Below are 17,559 nucleotides of genomic sequence, written 5' to 3'. Positions count from 1 at the left end.
ACGGAGTGAGGAAATCAGGCTATGAGGAAACAAAGAAATGAGGAAACAGAGATGAGATGAAAGAAGGAAAAGAAATAAGGAAACAAGGAGAGGAAATAAGGAAAATAAGGAAAGGAAACAAGAAGAGGAAACAAGGAGAGGAAATAAGGAATGGAAATAAAGAAAGGAAACAAGGAGAGTAAATGGGGAGAGGAGAGAGAACAAGGAAAGGAAACAAGGAGAGGAAACAAGCAAGCAAGGAGAGGAAATAAGTAACCAAGCAGAGGAAACTAGGAAACAAGGAGTGGAAATAAGGAGACAAGGAGAGGAAACAAGCAAGCAAGGAGAGGAAATAAGTAACTGAGCTGAGGAAACTAGGAAACAAGGAGAGGAAATAAGGAGACGAGGAGAGGAAACAAGGAGAGGAAATAAGGAACTGAGGAGAGGAAACTAGGAAACAAGGACAGGAAATAAGGAGACGAGGAGAGGAAATGAGAATTGTTGTGGTTGAACTTTCATAAGTGATTAAGAAGGTACGAAAAGATGTCAATATGAAAAAAAATCCCATAATAGAGAAAATAATTATCAAATAAAATCAAACAGTTTCTACCTGGACCATCTATTAATATTAATATTTGTATTTTTATGGTGGAATTTGTCAAATTTGCTCAATCAGGTATGAAAGTTTACAAAAAACTACTTTATTTTCATATTTGTATGTAATAATTTCAGGTAAACCAGAGATAGTTGGCCATCCTGGAGGACCAGAACAATGGATCTGGTTCTGAACCGGTTCTGGTGGACTTTATTGGTCCAGATGGTTCTTGGTGAATTGGAGATGAAAGACAGGAGTCGTTGTGGAGTTTGAGTTATTTTATCAAGTGCTATTTACAACAGTAGTTGAACATCACAGGAGGAAACGGATGTTCTCCTTCAGACGGCAGCTTCCCTCCATCACTAACTGAGCTCACTGAGGCCTCCTGGTGACCACAGATCAAACTACATGAAAACGACGCTTAGAAACGCCGTGTTTTCTTTTAAAATTCAGTTAAACCAAGCAGCAGGTTAAAGTTTTTAAACTGTTTAAACACTTCTGGAAGCTGCAGAGAGGAAAAACTGATGAGATGTAGCTTTAATATTTCATATGTTCCTTTCAGCGCCATCTTTGCATGACTAGAATTCATCGTCTCTCTGCCTCAGTTGCTTTTTACTTTTCAACGGCAGAGGAGTCCCGAATGATAAATTTTAATGTTATTTCATGTGTACATAACTCTGCACGCAATATAAAATTACTTTTCTGTGCACAAAAGTAATTACTTTACCCACAATATTAGAAAAGAAGCACAAGATGCATCTTTTCTGCACAACACTTAAAGCTGCCGTCTTTTAGAAGGTCAGAAAGTTGAATGATTTGTATTTTTTGGCATCATCTTAAATGCTAAATTGTGTACACCAGAAAACTGAGGCCTCAAATACTGCAAAGAGTGAAGTTTCCTACGTGTAAATTAAGGATTTCGAGCTGTAACAACTAAAATTGAGCGCACAGTTGTGTTTTTCTCTCAGGTAATTGAAGCTTTGTTTTGGGACAGCAGAGTTCCTCAAGGTTCAATTCCAGGGCCTCTATTAATTCAGTTTGTGTTCTTGGTTTTTGTGATATAATACATCCCAACTTGAGGAATTTCTAGCTCCAAGAACTAAAACTGAGCTCTGAGTTGTCTTAAATTGTTGTTTTGCTTATAGATACAGTGTAAATCTGAGCGGAGTTCCTCAGGGTTCGATTTTAAGGCCTCTAATAATTCAAACCAAATTCTGCAATTTAAGCGCCAACTTGAAGAAATTCTAGCTAAATTCTGACTAAAAGTGAGCACCAATCTGTGTTTTGTTTTAGGTAATTAGAGCCTTACTCACAGACACACTGTAAATCTGAGCGGAGTTCCTCAGGGTTTGATTTTAAACACTATTAATACAGCCTTTGTTCTGTCACAGCCAAATTTGGCAAAATAATTCCCAAAGAACTAAAACTGAGCTCTAAATTGTATTAAATTGAAGCTTTGCTCAGAGACTCAGTACAAATCTGAGCAGAGTTCCTCAGGGTTTGATTATAGGGCCTCTATTAATTCAATCTGTGCTTAGTCTCAGCCAAATTCTGCAATTTAAGTCCCAACTTGGGGAAACTTTAGCTAAATTCTGACTAAAATTGAGCACAAATCTATGTTTTTCCTTCAGGTATTCAGGTCCTTGCTCATAGATACAGTTTAAATCTGAGTAGAGTTCCTCAGGGTTCGATTCTGGGGCCTCTATTAATTTACCCTATCACAGCCAAATTTGGCAAACCAATTCCCAAACTGAAGAAATTCGAACTCCAAGAACTAAAATTGAGTGTTAAGTTGTATTAAATTGAAGCTTTGCTCAGAGACTCATCATAAATTTGAGCGGAGTTCCTCAGGATTTAATTTTAGGGGCTCGATTAATTCAACCTTTGCTCCATCTCGGCCAAATTTTGCAATTTCAGTCCCAATTTGAGGGAGTTCTGGCTAAATTCTAACTAAAATTGAGCACCAATCTGTGTTTTTCTTTTAGTAATTAGAGCCTTGATCATAGACAGTGTAAATCTGAGCGGAGTTCCTCAGGGCTCAATTCTGAGGCCTCTATTAATTCAACCTAATCTCTATCACAGTCAAATTTGGCAAAATAATTCCCAAATTGAAGGAATTCAAACTCCAAGAACTAAAACTGAGTTCTAAGCTCTATTAAAATGAAGCCTTGATCAGAGACACGGTGTAAATCTAAGCAGAGTTCCTCAGGGTTCGATTTTAGGGCCTCTAAATTTTCAATTTGTGCTCCATCTCAGCCAAACTCTGCAATTTAAGTCCAAACTTGAGGAAATTCCAGCACCAAAGATTTGAAAACTTAGCATAACGTTACACTTTTCTTTCAAATTATAAGAGCTTTGCTTAAATCTTAACGGAGCTCATCAGGGTTCGATTGTGAGTAATTAATTCAGATCATCCTTCATTTAGCCAAAATCTGGTGTATGACAAGGCTTCAAATCATTGCTATTCAACACCCAAACACCCAAATTTAGTTCTGTGACCAATAAATACAGCAAACAATTGACAATTTTTAGCTATATTTTGTATCATTTGATGAAAAACTGAATTCATGGCATTGTGGCGCAAACATTTCAAGTTACAGCTGCTTGGTTTAACAAAAGGGTCGATATCATTTAGGACTACAACGACAAATTAGAGATACTTATAGAGAGAAATTTTAGGAGAACGGTGGAGGAGCTGCCATCCAAAGGGCAAAACCATCCAAGTCAACGTTGCATAAAGAAATCCATCATCAGAATAAAGCAGAGCAGCAGGATTACAGAGAAAATAAAAACTCACAGTCGAAAGGTTCTGAACAAACAGAGAGGTCGAAGGTCACGAAGCTCAGAAGAACACACTGATTACATTTCCACCGAGCAGGAGAGTGTGCGGCACTTTAATGGTGTGAGAAACCCTGGTGGGAGTGAAGGAGTGTCATTTAACCTACTGGAGTGTGGTGATGCTACATGAAGTGTACATGTGTGTGTTCCATGTGTTTTCACTAATTGCACTTGAGGATGAGGATATATGGAGATCACGCTGCCGGGCAGACGTCTGCAGGAGTTGCTTTGTTATTTTTGTTCTTTTTTTGGCATTTTCCTCGAAATGTTTGTGGCAACGAACAGACGGAAACTGGGAACGACTCGGCTTCAACGCAACCAGCTCAGGACCGACTACAATGGCCAGGATGCTCTAAAAAAGCCTTGTTAATGTCAAAGACTTCTAATTTAGTGTTATTACTTAACTTTTAGCCTCAGTTGGAGTGTTTAGTAGCTGTAGTGGACTGTTAAAGTGAACCGAGGCTACAAGTTTCAATTAAATACCCAACAAAGCGAGGTCAGTAATGAGCAGGTTTCCCATCAACAAGTCTAAACGTCTAAGATGAGTAAGACTAGTGAAACATTCATCTAATTGCATATTTCTCTGAGTTTACTGCAATGTGCGAAGATGAAAGATGGCTGTAGCGTCATCAGAACGTTTCTATCAACTTTTACGACTACACAATGTCAACCTGAACCAGAAGACCCAACACACCAATGGATGGAAGCCACAGGAAGTCGCCATGATGTTTCCTTTTGGTTTGTGGCCGACTGTTTTCACGTCTGGAATTTGGCCATCGCCATTTTGCTTGTTTTAAACCACACATGAAAAGAGAACTATGGATCACAAGGTAGCACCGGTCAAAAGGATACCGTGCTTTATCGGCTATTTTCCTCTAAATGAGGACACAGTTTAGTAAATTGATGCCATGCTGTGTTGAAGGAGATTTAAACTAGAGATTGAGACCATAAACTGATTGGAAAAATGTTCACTGAGGTAATAAATCGAGAATTTGGGATATTGTCTCGTCTTTTGCAATCAGAAGAGTTGCCCCCTGCAGGCTGTCAGAAAGAATTAGCTTCACTTTCCAGAGCCAGAGCCATATTTTCTGTGTGGTCTATGACACCAACCAATGCTGCATCTTGGACGCCTCAAGACTTCCAGACATCGAGGCAAATCAGTCAGATTTAAGCCTCACTTAAACTCCCTTGCAGATGCATAGTTGTTGTTCTTTTACTACTTTCTAGTCTGCTTGAAGTTTCCGTTCCAGGTATAGATCCACAGTATAAATCCCATCTTACCTTGAAGAGGTACAACTGAGCATTAAGTTGTGCTTTTCATTGAGGTAATTGGATGTTTGCGGAGTGTAAATCTGAGCGGAGTTCCTCAGGGCTGTATTCTGGGGCCTCTACGATATAGAGTTTATGTAGGACGAATTTGAGGAAATTCTAGCTCAGTGAATTCTAAAACTTAGTGTCTACATATGTCATGCTCGCACAAATTTTATGCTGCACGTGGAAAGTAGTGCTTTAGGAGTAGTAGTGTAGCGCTTAGCAAACTAGAAAGTAGCATGAGGTCGAGGTTATACTTCCTACGTACAGGAAGATGCAAGGGTCCACATGACGTAAATTGGTTGTTTTACAGCAAGAAAGTATTCTGGAAATACTTTCGTAAATCACAAATTTCAGGCAGCAATGGGAAAATATTGTACTGGCTTTATTTAACGTCTCAAGATGGCCAGTTTTAAACCCTTATACTCCTTTGCCAACCCGTAGATGTCATATTGCGCTCTACTGCCCTTGTATTTGGTTGTATCACAGTAGACGTGAATTTTAACCAGCACAGAGATGCATAAAATATTAAACGGACTTCATTTACCTTCTCAAGACGGCAAGAACAACGCCTTTGTTATACGTCCTTGTCGTCAATAAAGACTCTTAGTTTTTGATGTTGTACTACTATTTTAGTCAGCTTGGAGGACTCTACTGCTCGACTCAACTACTGTTGAGCATGCAAGCTTGTTGGTGAGGAAGTTTATATCACGCAGACCTTCAAGAATTTGCAGGAAGACGGATGAATGTTGTAACTACTGAGTGGTACGTATACATCTTAATCTCTATGGTCTTCATCATTCTTGTCCAGGATGAAACTTGGTCCCAATTCTTTATAATAAAGGCAAGTTTAAGGGTTTCAGATGCAGAAACAGTAGTTAGAACCTGGTTCCCAGGCTGCTGTCGGGTCGATTAATATAATTTAACCCTGAGCTGGTTAAGTCGAAACCTGAGTCGAACCCTTGATACAGACGGAAGCAGCAGAACAGAAAAAAATATCAGTAGGGTTTAAAAATACACAGTGAAGCTTATATTATTGAAACAGAGAAGACGGAAGAAAGTGACGGGATGTCGGTGATAATATGTCTAAAGGAACATTCGGTGACACTTTACCTGGTCGGTCGATACGCAGCAGATTAACCTGAGTGTTCAGAGCTGCACAGTGCACTGATTTAAACCCTCCAGTTTCTGCAAAATAAAGCTTTGCACTTGGAAGGAGGCGTAAAACTCTCAAACATCAGAATTTTAACAGTTTAGATGCTTTTTTGAACCAGCTCTGAAGAGATGGATTTGAGCAGATCACCATTTCTGAAGTCAAGACTTGGTTCCAGTGTGACCCAGCTGCAGTTCCATCGGTTAATAAACACATTTAAAGCATGCAGTGCAACCGTTTACCAGTAAAGTGTCACTGATATGATATTCCAGAACCAGGACGACACGACGTCCTCCATCGAGAGGAAAAGTGGTGTTGTTTTTTTTTTACATTCTGTGCAAAATTAGACGAAAAAAGTAGTCCACAAATCATAGTCAGTCTATTTCCCTTTCTGTCTACACACATCGGTCAGTGTTTTCGCTATTTACAGTTACTTTCTAAGACATTAGTACCATTGTCCCCCAGCGGGGCTAAGACATTCCTCAGATGGACCAAACCCACCTCCAGAACCAACGCTGCTGCCTTCACTGCTGGACTCGAGACTCATCGCAATTCCTGAATCTGAGCTGTTTAAAAGAGCAAAGTCAGATTGAAATGTTGTAGAAGTTTGTGTTTTGAGGGTTTTGAAGGTGTGCTAACTTTTTAAAAATAACCAAAATGACACCATTTATCAGGCTGAAACTGCTAAGCCCAAAAGAATCGTTGGATTTTCAACCATTAGACGGTCCATGAACTAATCGTGTGATCACAGATTGGCAGTTTTGTTGGCAAACGTAACCAAATCTAAGCTTAAAGTCTTGATATTTTAAAATTCACCAAAAATAATGACCCTTAACCAAACCTGTAGTTGATTCAAGACATTTTGCAAGATGTAAAAGCCGGAGTTTAGCTGAAAAATCCCTGAATTTTTGTCACATGACTGTTGGTGACAGCTGAGTCGCTGATGGACTCACCGTTGTACCAACAAGCGCAGAACTTTTTGTTATTTATAGAATCTGGTGAGAGTTAACGGTTCATATTTAGCAATTTTTCAAATATTTAAGAATTTTAAACTAAGATTTGGTCAAGTTTCCTGATGACACGTAGCAGATGAGTATTTCAAAAACCGTCTGAAAGTTGAAAATCTAACAATTCTTTCGGTTGTTACCATTTCTGGATGATAAATCATGTAATTTTGTCAGTTATGTAAAGAAAACACGGCTCTCAAAACCACTGGCTGGAGTGCACAAGATATCATGACATTGTCAGGAGGTGCTAGGTTCGTCTCATTTCCAGGATCCCTGATATCTTCATCAAACTACCGTCCTGACAGCAGTTCTTTCTCAAAGGTGGATTTATGTCCCGTCCTTCATTGTTAAAAACAACCTGCTAATAAATCAGCTGTCTATTTAAAAGGCATCGAGCAGGTAAAAAACACAGGGCACACAGTGAAAGAGGAGGGACGGGGGGATGGGGAATAGAAAAATAAAAATAAAAAACTGTGGCAGACACAACTGGACGATCACCGCACTTCACTCTGTGGCAGAGAAACATAAAAAATGTAAAAAATAAAGTTTCAGAGGAGGCGGGGCACCGGGCGAGGAGCAGGAAGGCCAAGAGGATAAAGAGGAGGCAAAGGTTCTCAGTCTCAGAAGAACTTGTCGTCGATGCGGAAGTGCGGCCGCGTGACGTCGTCCGGGTTGATGAAGACTGAGATGGATTTCCCAGGATTCTCCGTGACGAGCTGCTGCAGCTTCTTGGCGAGCCGGTCATCGGGCTGGTTCTCGCCACCGGCGTCCGACTGCGGCGACGGCAGGTTGTTGGCACTGCCTCGCCACTGCAGTTCCACCGTCAGCCTGTTGGCGGCCTTGGCGTGCTCGATGGTGGTGCGCAGGTGCTCGGCCGGGTCGGAGCGCACGGAGGACAGCTTGCGGGCGTGAAGCATGGCGGTCTCGTCTGACAGGTGCTCCAGCATGTTGCACTGAGGGATGAAGTAGTTGGGGCACATCTTGTTGACGAGGCAGTGCTGCAGGTCATCGATCAGGCCGAGCAGGAAGTGGGCAGAAAAGTCGTCCTGTGCCAGGTAGTTGGCGGGGAGGCGGTCGCAGGCCCACAGCATGATGCTGCGTAGGTGGTACGGGCTGATGGCTTTAGGGCGCGACAGCAGCTTGATGATGATGGCTTTGCAGGCCTGGTACGCCTGCATCAGGCTGGACGAGATGCACTTCTTCAGCTGCACCTCGCTGCGGGCAAACGACAGGCGCCACTCATTCTCTTTTCGGCCTTTGTAGGAGCAGGCAGGAACCAGGTAGAACCCGCTGATCACCTCCTCCTCTGTGATCTTCCCGTCCCAGAAGTGATTCTCCATCAGCCAGCTCTGAGCCACGGCCGGCCAGCCCTTGAATGACACAACAGGGACGATGTCGTAGAGCATCCGGCTGCTGCCGACGCCCAGGATGACGGAGATGATGGTACCGTTCCGCTCCACCTTCTCCACCCTCGGCATCCCCCTTTGTGGCTTCTTCTGCACCTCCAGCAGCACCAGTGAGATGGACTGGTAGAACCAGTCGGCCACCAGCGTCGGGGAGAAGAAGTAGTTGGTGGTGCCGTTGATATGGTCGACGATGGTGCAGCAGTCCTTCCACTTGTTGATGGTTCCTTCATCGAAGAGGCGGAGGCTGAGCCAGGAGTGGCCCAGCGCCGAGTGCCTCATGTCCAGCGTCACCGGCTGGTTGCGGTCGTGGAGTTTGAGCGCCGGGACTAACAGGGTGAAGTCCATGTCGTAGTCTGTTCCACGGGCGTAGACGCTCAGCTCGTCCAGGTCCATGTCCACCACACCCTCCCGGACGCCGCCCGACAGTAGGAGGTACTCGTTAGCCACCGGCAGCTTCTGGTCCAACTTCTGTACCATTCCTAAACACAGAGGAGGACAAAATGTCAGAAAAACAACTAGAATAGGAATTCCAGGGCTGCACAAAGCAGCCCTGATGACAAATGACCTCCATCTAGCGCATACTTAGTGTGCGCTAGATGGAGGTCATTTGTCATCAGAGTTGTCTTTGTCATGGTACCCTATTCCGACCTTAACCCTACAATGCTTACTGCTTTCCAACATGGAATTGCCTGCTTCTTCTTGTCGCTACGATAATAGTGAGAGTTTCTACAGCTAATGTACAATACTTGAAGTGTGTACTATCAAGGAAATAGTATTGGGTATCAGCAGATATGCAACCAGGTACTACAGCTAATCGATAATACTTAAAATGGTGTCGTGTATCGCCGAACATAACTAAAATAGTATGTTTGTTTGAAAGGGTAATTAAGCATCATAGAAGACTTTGTCGTGGTGCCCCTTTACTAGCTAAACCATCTTCTCGGCTTGCTACACTATAAAATAGAACAACCTGGTGGTTCAACCAAGTACTATAGCTAGTATACAATACCTGAAGTGTGTACTGTCAAGGAAATGGTATCGGATCTCAGCAGATACTAAATATTGAGTGACTTTTAACAGATATGGGGCAAAAAAAAGTTGGTCAGGACATCCCATATAGTAATTTATTGCGTGGACACAATTTTTTAACCACATATCTACTATTTTACAAACTAGTGTATTTATTGATCCAGTTAATTAGACTATAAGACTTTGCCATGGTGCCCCTTTACCAGGTAAACCGTCTCCTCGGCATACTATAGTATAAAATAGAAAGACCTTCTAGTGCAACCAAGTACAACAGCTAGTCTACAATACTTGAAGCGTGTATTATCAAGGAAATAGTATCGGGTATCGGCAGATACTAAATATTGAGTGATTTCTAAAAGATATGGGGCAAAAAAAAATGGTTATGACATCCTATGTAGTAATTTATAGGGTGGACACAACTTTTAACCAAATAATCTATTACTTTACTAATTAATTAGACTATAAGACTTTATCATGGTGCCCCTTGACTAGCTAAACCATATCCACGGCTTAGTACAGTATAAAATAGGACAACCTGGTGGTGCAACCAAGTATTACAGTTAATCAACAATACTCAAAAAATGGTATCATGTATCTACAAACACAAGATACTAAATCACTCAAATAATCAGTTTATTTAAAAGATGAATTAAGCATTACAGAAGACTTTGTCATGGTGCCCCTTTATTAGCTGAAACACCTAATTGGCTTACTATAAGTTAGTATAAAAAAGGACGACCTAGTGGTGCAACCAAGTACTACAGTTAGTCTACTATACTTGAAGTGTGTATTATCTTGGAAAATGGAATCAGATTGGGATTAAATATCGTCACATACTAAATATTAAATGACTCGGATCATGACACCCTTAAATTACAGCAAATTATGGCTTCCTGCTTTACACCTACAGGCCTTTGATCGACGTGCTAAACCAATGTTACTTTATTTCCATCCCATATGAAGAATGCAAAAAGAGGAGGTGCTCTAGGAACTACACGGTGCCAGACCCCCCTGGCCTGTTCGATGGCCACATTTGGCCCATGTACCTGCAACACAAGAACATCTTGATGAACATATTGTTCATCGATAGGTTCTGGATCAGGTCCCACGAGGCTCAGATCTCATTTGGCCTCAGAACAGGTCTGTTTTTGAATTTTATTTTAAGCCTGGCAGGTCCGGATCAGTTTCTGGGACTCTCGCTGAGTTCGGGCTGCACCAGTGTGGACGGGTCAGCCCCGACAGTTGGACCAGATCGGCCTGGACGGGTTTTCTGTTCTGCTGAGCTGAAAGTGAAGCCAACAGATGGACACGCTCACTTTCTGGCTGTCAACTGCATTCCTGCTCTGTAGTTTAGTTAAAACACTGTCTGTTTGGAGGTTTTATCATCTTTATAGTTCTATTTTATTTATTCATTAACCGTGTTCACTGTCCGTCTTCCTGAGATGTTATTAACGGAACAAAAGTCCACTTCTTCTTTACCTTCGTCCAAGTTATGGCTCAATAAATAAATAAAAGCCTCTCGAGGTCTTAGAGGTTTTAGCTCATCAACCTTCTGAGCTCAGTTCTGGACAGTTGTTGCTTCTTTCACATTTTTTACTGCAATATAAAGTCCACTATGGAAACAGAACAACCATGACTAGACGGAGAGCGAACTATTTATGTTACATTTTTGAGCCACCCTGCATTTATTTTATCGATCCAGTGTGTTTTATTCTCTCGTCGTCTCCTCTTTGCTCTGTTCAAATCCACCCTGCAGTTCACCTGAAGCAGCTATATTTAAACTGTGTCTACTGAACCGTTAGCTTCTCTGGGATAACCAAGTCTAGTCTGTATGGTGGATCATGATCCGTATCCGGTTCAGTGTGGTTTAGTTATGAAAACAGCAGTAAAATCAAAGTCAGAGACATTCTGGATGATGCAAGAAAGGAAAAAAACAAGTGTCGTCTGTTGGAAATACACTCAGAAAACAAATAAAATCAACTTTAATTTGATTCTTTGGAGGAAAATTACTTGCTTTGGTTTATTTTTTTATCACTGGCATGTGCAATAATCTTATTTCTAGAATTAGTACTTATGTTTATCTTGGTTTATTTTGGTTATTTTGCTTATCTTGCACGATCTTTGCTGTTGGAACAATGGAAATTTCCCCACTGTAGGATTAATAAAGGGTTACTTTATCTTATCTAATTAGTCTTTTAAAGTCGCACGCTCATTCAGACTTAAAATGAGCCTAAAAAGGTGACAACAAAACAAAAACAAACACAAAGCAGCCAAAAAGCGACAGAAAAACAACCAAAACTAGACAAACAGCCATGAGACAACCAAACATAGACACAAAACTACCAAAAAAATCTAAAAGGAAAAAAAACAACCAAAAACAGACACAGGAAAGCCAAAAGGTGACTAAAAAGCAACTGAAAATGGACAAAACAGCTAAAAAAAAACTTCCCAAACATGGACCCAAAACTAACACAAAGTGACGATAAAAGAAGATTGCACACAAAACAGCAATATAACGAAAAAAAAACTACCAAAAACAGACACACACAAAAACAGCCAAAAGCTGACTAAAAAGAAATCCAAAATAGACAAAACAGCCACAAAACAGCAAAACATACATGCAGAACTACTACAAAGTGACAAAAAACAAAATCAGACACAAAATTGCCAAAAAATTTAAAAAACACTGAACAACAGCAATAAAACAGCCAAACAGCAACAAAAAACAACAAAAACAGCAAAAACAAATCCCCAAACATGGACCCAAAACTACAACAAAATGACAATAAGACAAGATTAGACACAAAACAGCCATAATATGGAAAAATTAACAAAGACAGACGCATAACAGCCAAACGGTGACTAAAAAGCAACAAAAAATAGACAAACAGTCATGAAACAACCAAACATAGACACAAAACTACCAAAAAGCCATAATAAAACAAAATCAGACACAAAACTGTCAAAAAAATTTCACAAAAAAACACCAAACAGCAAGAAAACAGCCAAACAGCAACAAAAAGTAGCCAAAACAGTAAAAATATTGCTCCCAAACCACCAAAAAATGACAATAAAACAATAAAACTGCCATAAAATGAAAAACAACTCAACAAATAACACAAACACAACAGCCAAATGCAATAAAAAGCAACAAAAAATAGATAAAGTAGCTAAAAAAAAGACCAAACATAGACACAAAGCTACCAAAAAAATGACAACAAACAACAATCAGATGCAAAACAGCCATTAAATAAAAAATAAGACAGCCAAAACTAGCCAAATAACTGCAAAAACATGGGCATAAAACTATAAAATAAACACAAAACATCCCAAAGGTGCCTGAAAAGCAACCAAAAATGACAAAAACAACCAAAAAATAGACAGAAAACAACGAATTATTTCGTAAACTTCAAGAAAAAAAAGCACCAATGGTTGTTGTTTTTGGACATTTTGTTGTTGCTGTTTGTTTGCTTGATGTCAGATAGGAAGCACATCTGTCCTCGCAAAGCTAACAGGACGTCACATCTGGCAGAGAGTCGGGGAACACTTAATGACTGTTTCTGTTTAAAACCTGAAGTTGGAGGAAGTCCAGCGTTGGAATGAAACTCTTATCTGACCGCAGAGCTGTCAATAAAGTTTCATTGAAGAAGAGCTGTTAATAAAGTTTAACTGAAGCAGAGCTGTTAATAAAGTTTAATTGACGGAGATCAGCGACTCAACTGTCACTTTGTCTCACATCTGGACGATGAAGCTAAAGAAACTTTAATTAAAGCTGCTCTGAGGATCAGAAAGGTTCATATTAGGACTGGGGTGATGATTAAAGCTCCAACTACTAATTACTGCTAATTAACTGACATCTGTTTGGATGTTTCGTTAATTGCTTTTGACAAAGTTGTAATGAAAACTGTCTAAATTCTGTGTCTGCAGCTTCTTAAATGTGAATATTTTCTAGTTTCTTTACTACTTTATGACAGTACTTTGAATATTTTTGGACAAAACAACACTTATTAGGATCTAAATTTTTCACAATTTTCTGATATTTTATAGAAACCAGATAATTAATTAATAAAATGTCTAATAAAGTGATTCATTAAATGTTTGAAAAAGCAATAACATATTAGAAATATATAAAGAAAAGGTCTGAAAATGCATTCATAAGCAGTTTAAAGTTATTGATAAAATGTCTGAGAAATACTTCTAACACTGTGTGAAATTTTACTAAAAAGTGACTGAAAATATATTCATAGAATGCTCTAAAATTATTGACAAAATGTCAGAAAAATATTTTTGAAAATGTCTGAACATATGAATAAATAAAAATATTAATAAAATGTTTAACGATTAAAATATCAGAATATCATTGATAAAATGTTTAACATTTTTAATAAAATGTCAAATTATTTTTAAGATCTGTGGAAACAAACTAATAAAACTACCAGTTGCAATGTGGCTGACGTTAGCTTTGAGGGCAGTAGTAATAGTAGTATTAATGTGGCTAACGTTAGCTTTGATGGTCGTTGTAATAGTAGTAGTACTAATGTGGCTAACGTTAGTGTTGATGGCAGTATTAGTAGTAGTAATGTGGCTAATGTTAGCATTGATCGTAGTATTAGTAGCAGTAATGTGGCTAATATTAGCATTGATGGCAGTATTAGTAGTAGTAGCAATGTGGCTAATATTAGCTTTGATGGTAGTATTAGAAGTAGCAATGTGACTAATATTAGCATTGATGGCAGTATTAGTAGTAGTAATGTGGCTAACATTAGCTTTGATGGTAGTATTAGTAGTAGTAACGTGGCTAACGTTAGCTTTGATGGTAGTTTTAGCAGGAGTAATGTGGCTAATGTTACATTTTATGGCAGTAATAGCAATAGTAATGTACTTAATGGTAGCTTTGGTTGTAGTAGTAGTAGTAGTAATGTGGCTAGCATTAGCTTTGCTGGTAGTGTTAGCAGTAGTAATGCGGCTAATGTTAGCTTTAATGGTAGCATTACCAGTGGTAACGTGTCTAATGGTAACTTTGATTGTAGTAGTAGTAGTAGTAGTAGTAGTGGTAATGTGGCTAGCATTAGTTTTGCTAGTAGTGTTAGCAGGAGTAATGTGGCTAATGTTAGCTTTAATGGTAGCATTAGCAGTGGTAATGTGTCTAATGGTAGCTTTGATTGTAGTAGTAGTACTAGTAATAACGTAGCTAGTGTTAGCTTTGCTAGTAGTGTTAGCAGTAGTAACGTGCCTAATGTTAGCTTTAATGGTAGTAATAGTAAAGTAGTAGTACTAGTAACACATTCTGCTTTAAATCACAGATACACAGAGAGTTTTCTTCCTGAAGCTCAGCTGAATTTAAAGCTACAGACACTAAAAGAACAGAACTACAACCAGGAGTTATACAGTCATGTACTTAAAGTTGTAGTAGTAGTCATAGTAGTAGTAGTAGTAGTAGTAGCAGCAATAGTTGTACAAGTGGCAGAAGTAGTAAGAGTAGCAGTAATGGTGCTCGTAGTAGTAGTTGAAGTAGTGGTGGTAACAGCATTATTAGTAGTCATTATAGTAGTAGTGATGTTTGTAGTAGTAATGGTATTAGTAGTAGTAGCAGTTGAAGTAGCTGTAACACGCTAAGTGCTTTTAAAAAAAAGACACAGAGAGGGTTTTCTTCCTGAATCTAAACAGCATTTAAAGCTACAGACACTGGAAGAACCGAACTACAACCAGGAGTTATACAGTCATGGACAAACATTATTTGCAGTAGTAGTTGAAGTAGTAGTACTAGTAATACATTCAGTGCTTTAAATCAATGGCACAGAGAGAGTTTTCTTCCTGAAGCTCAGACGAATTTAAAGCTACAGACACCCAAACAGTCTGCTTGGAACAGAACTACAACTATGGAAAAATCAAATGTTTTTATGGTAGTAGTAGTTGAAGTAGTAGTACTAGTAACACAATCAGTGATTTAAATCAAAGGCACAGAGAGAGTTTCCTTCCTGAATCTAAACAGCATTTAAAGCTACAGACACTGAAAGAACAGAACTACAACCAGGAGTTTTACAGTTTTGGAGAAACCATCTTTGTAGTAGAAGTTGAAGTAGTAATACTAGTAACACAGTGCTTTAAATCAAAGACACAGAGAGAGTTTTCTTCCTGAAACTCCAGTAACAGTTCTATTTTGACAGATTTACTGAAAACGGCTGATTGTTGGACCTAAAAACCAGCTGCTCGGTGTCTGTTGGACCCTGAACGCAGCACCGATGTGCCGCAGGTTAAGCAGATGTGCACCAGCTGACTACAGGTAACCAGATGCGCCTCTACACCACATCTGCACCACCGGTCCACACCTGCGGGCATTGTTTACCGGAGCAGGTGGAGCCCGGCGGTTCGGGCTCCGTTTACCGCGGCCCCGCTACCGTCTCCGCGGCGGATAACGGCGCCCAGCCCGGTGTGTTTGTGTCGGTGTGTTCTCACCCAGCATGGAGAAGATGAAGTCCTTGGCCGTGTGGATCTCCAGAGCCCGCTGGTCGTCGTACTCCCGCTGGTCGTGCTTGCTGAACTCCTGGATGAGTCGGTTCAGGTCCTCCATGCGGGCCGCCGACCTGAAGTCGAGTTCGGGCCCGACGCCTCCGCCTCCGCCGTGAGGCAGCCGACCGCCCGCCATGGTGGGGCTGTTCCCGAGGCTGCCCGCCGAGCCAGCCCGACCGGAGAGAGCAGGGGCCGCCATCACAGGTTCACTACCGCTGCTGGTCTGTCCCGAGCCGAGCCGAGCTGAGCCGAACGGAGCCGAACCGAGTCACACCGAACACAAGCAGCGGAAACAGCTGCGTTGGTGGACGCCTTCAAAATAAAGGCGCTGGCCACTTCCGGAAGCGGAAATTGTAAAGATTTCTTCCTCCTACGTTTAATTTATTTCAAGTAATTCAATTTAGTTTAGGAGAATAAATTACATATTTTGTCCCCATTTTTATTTTTAAATTTAATTTAATGTAGGGGGAACAAAACAGCATCTTTCATTTGTTCATTTAATTCAATTTAATAGAATGTAAGGGGAAGAAATAATAAAATATGCCCCCTTTATATTTAGAAATGTAATTTAATTTATTGAGGGGAAGGCAAATGACATATCGGGTCAGCTTATTTATTAAAATTTAAATATAATATTTAAATATAATATTACACCCTCTTTTATTTTGAAATTAAATTAAATTAAATTAAATTAAATTAATAGAATATGTGGGGATGAGATAAATATGCCCCTATTTTTATTTAGAAAATTAATTCAAATTAATGCAAGGGGAACAAATAACATATCAGGTCAGCTTATTGATTAAAATTAATTTAATATATACCCTCTTTTATTTTGAAATTTATTTAATATAATAGAATGTAGGGAGAAGAAGCAATAAAATATAGTGCCCCTTTTTACTTTGAAACTTAATTGAATTGAACGTTGGTATAAAAAAATGAATAAAATACGCCTCCTTTTAATTCTTTAATTTAATTAAATTTAATTAATATTGTAGTGAGGAAATTCTAAATCATACCTCATCTGTATTTTGAAATTTAATCTAGCGAATTTAACTGAATTAAATAAATTGTGGAGGATTTTGAAATTAACTGTGATTTAATTTATTTTTTTTTTAGGGGAAGAAATGACAAAGTATGCCCACTTTCTTTGTCGTGAAAACAGTTAAAAGTCCATTATTACAACAAGGTGATATCTAAAACACTCCAAACTCACAAAATAGAAAATATTCACATTTAAGAAGCTGAAATCGCAGAATTTAGACAATTTTTAATATTAATTTTTAAAAAACTCAAACAGATGAATACATTATCAGCATGGTTGACAGTTTTAGCAGTTTGTTTTCACACATTTTATAAATAATTTGACATATTTTAGAGATAAAATTTCAGATATTCTTAAATTATGTTTTGTGACGTTTTATTAACAATTACTTTGAAATTGTGTTGAATTGAAATGTACTAAATTTAATTGAAAGGAAATTAGACAAATATAGGGCCAATAAATCACAAATCATGTGTGGTTTAAAATTTAATTTAATGAAATTTGATTTAATAATTTTAAATATGATCATCTTTAAATATGAGATAGATAAATGTCTTGTTTTTTCATATGTGTGAATGTGTAGGTGTGTTTTAATCAGTAATTTTGTCATGTTTTTGACTTAATCTTTGCCTAGTTGTGTACTTTGCTTTTATTATGGGACGGTTTGTTGTTGTACAGAGCTGAAA

At 39.2% G+C, this 17,559-nt stretch overlaps 1 protein-coding gene across 1 annotated transcript; it reads right to left on the bottom strand.

Moving 5' to 3' along the window:
* Positions 1-834: 834 nt before the first annotated feature.
* On the bottom strand, positions 835-16,134 carry LOC111579668 (nucleotidyltransferase MB21D2). Its single transcript, XM_023287046.3, has 2 exons — positions 15,775-16,134; positions 835-8,768 (listed from the first exon to the last, which is right to left on the bottom strand). Exons 1-2 carry the CDS (start codon positions 16,025-16,027, stop codon positions 7,504-7,506), a joined length of 1,518 nt encoding a protein of 505 aa, XP_023142814.1. The 5' UTR covers positions 16,028-16,134; the 3' UTR covers positions 835-7,503.
* Between the last annotated feature and the right edge of the window lie 1,425 nt (positions 16,135-17,559).

The sequence above is a fragment of the Amphiprion ocellaris genome, chromosome 7, assembly GCF_022539595.1.
Source record: "Amphiprion ocellaris isolate individual 3 ecotype Okinawa chromosome 7, ASM2253959v1, whole genome shotgun sequence".
NCBI lineage: Eukaryota > Metazoa > Chordata > Actinopteri > Pomacentridae > Amphiprion > Amphiprion ocellaris.
The sequence above is the reverse complement of the archived record's forward strand: the minus strand, read 5'-3'. Positions and strand labels throughout refer to the sequence as shown.

Excerpts from the sequence above, each read along its gene's own strand:
- LOC111579668 (XM_023287046.3), bottom strand. The coding sequence starts at position 16,027 with ATGGCGGCCCCTGCTCTCTCCGGTCGGGCTGGCTCGGCGGGCAGCCTC. Across the intron at positions 8,769-15,774 it reads CTTCATCTTCTCCATGCTGG|GAATGGTACAGAAGTTGGAC; the intron begins GTGAGAACACAC and ends CTCTGTGTTTAG.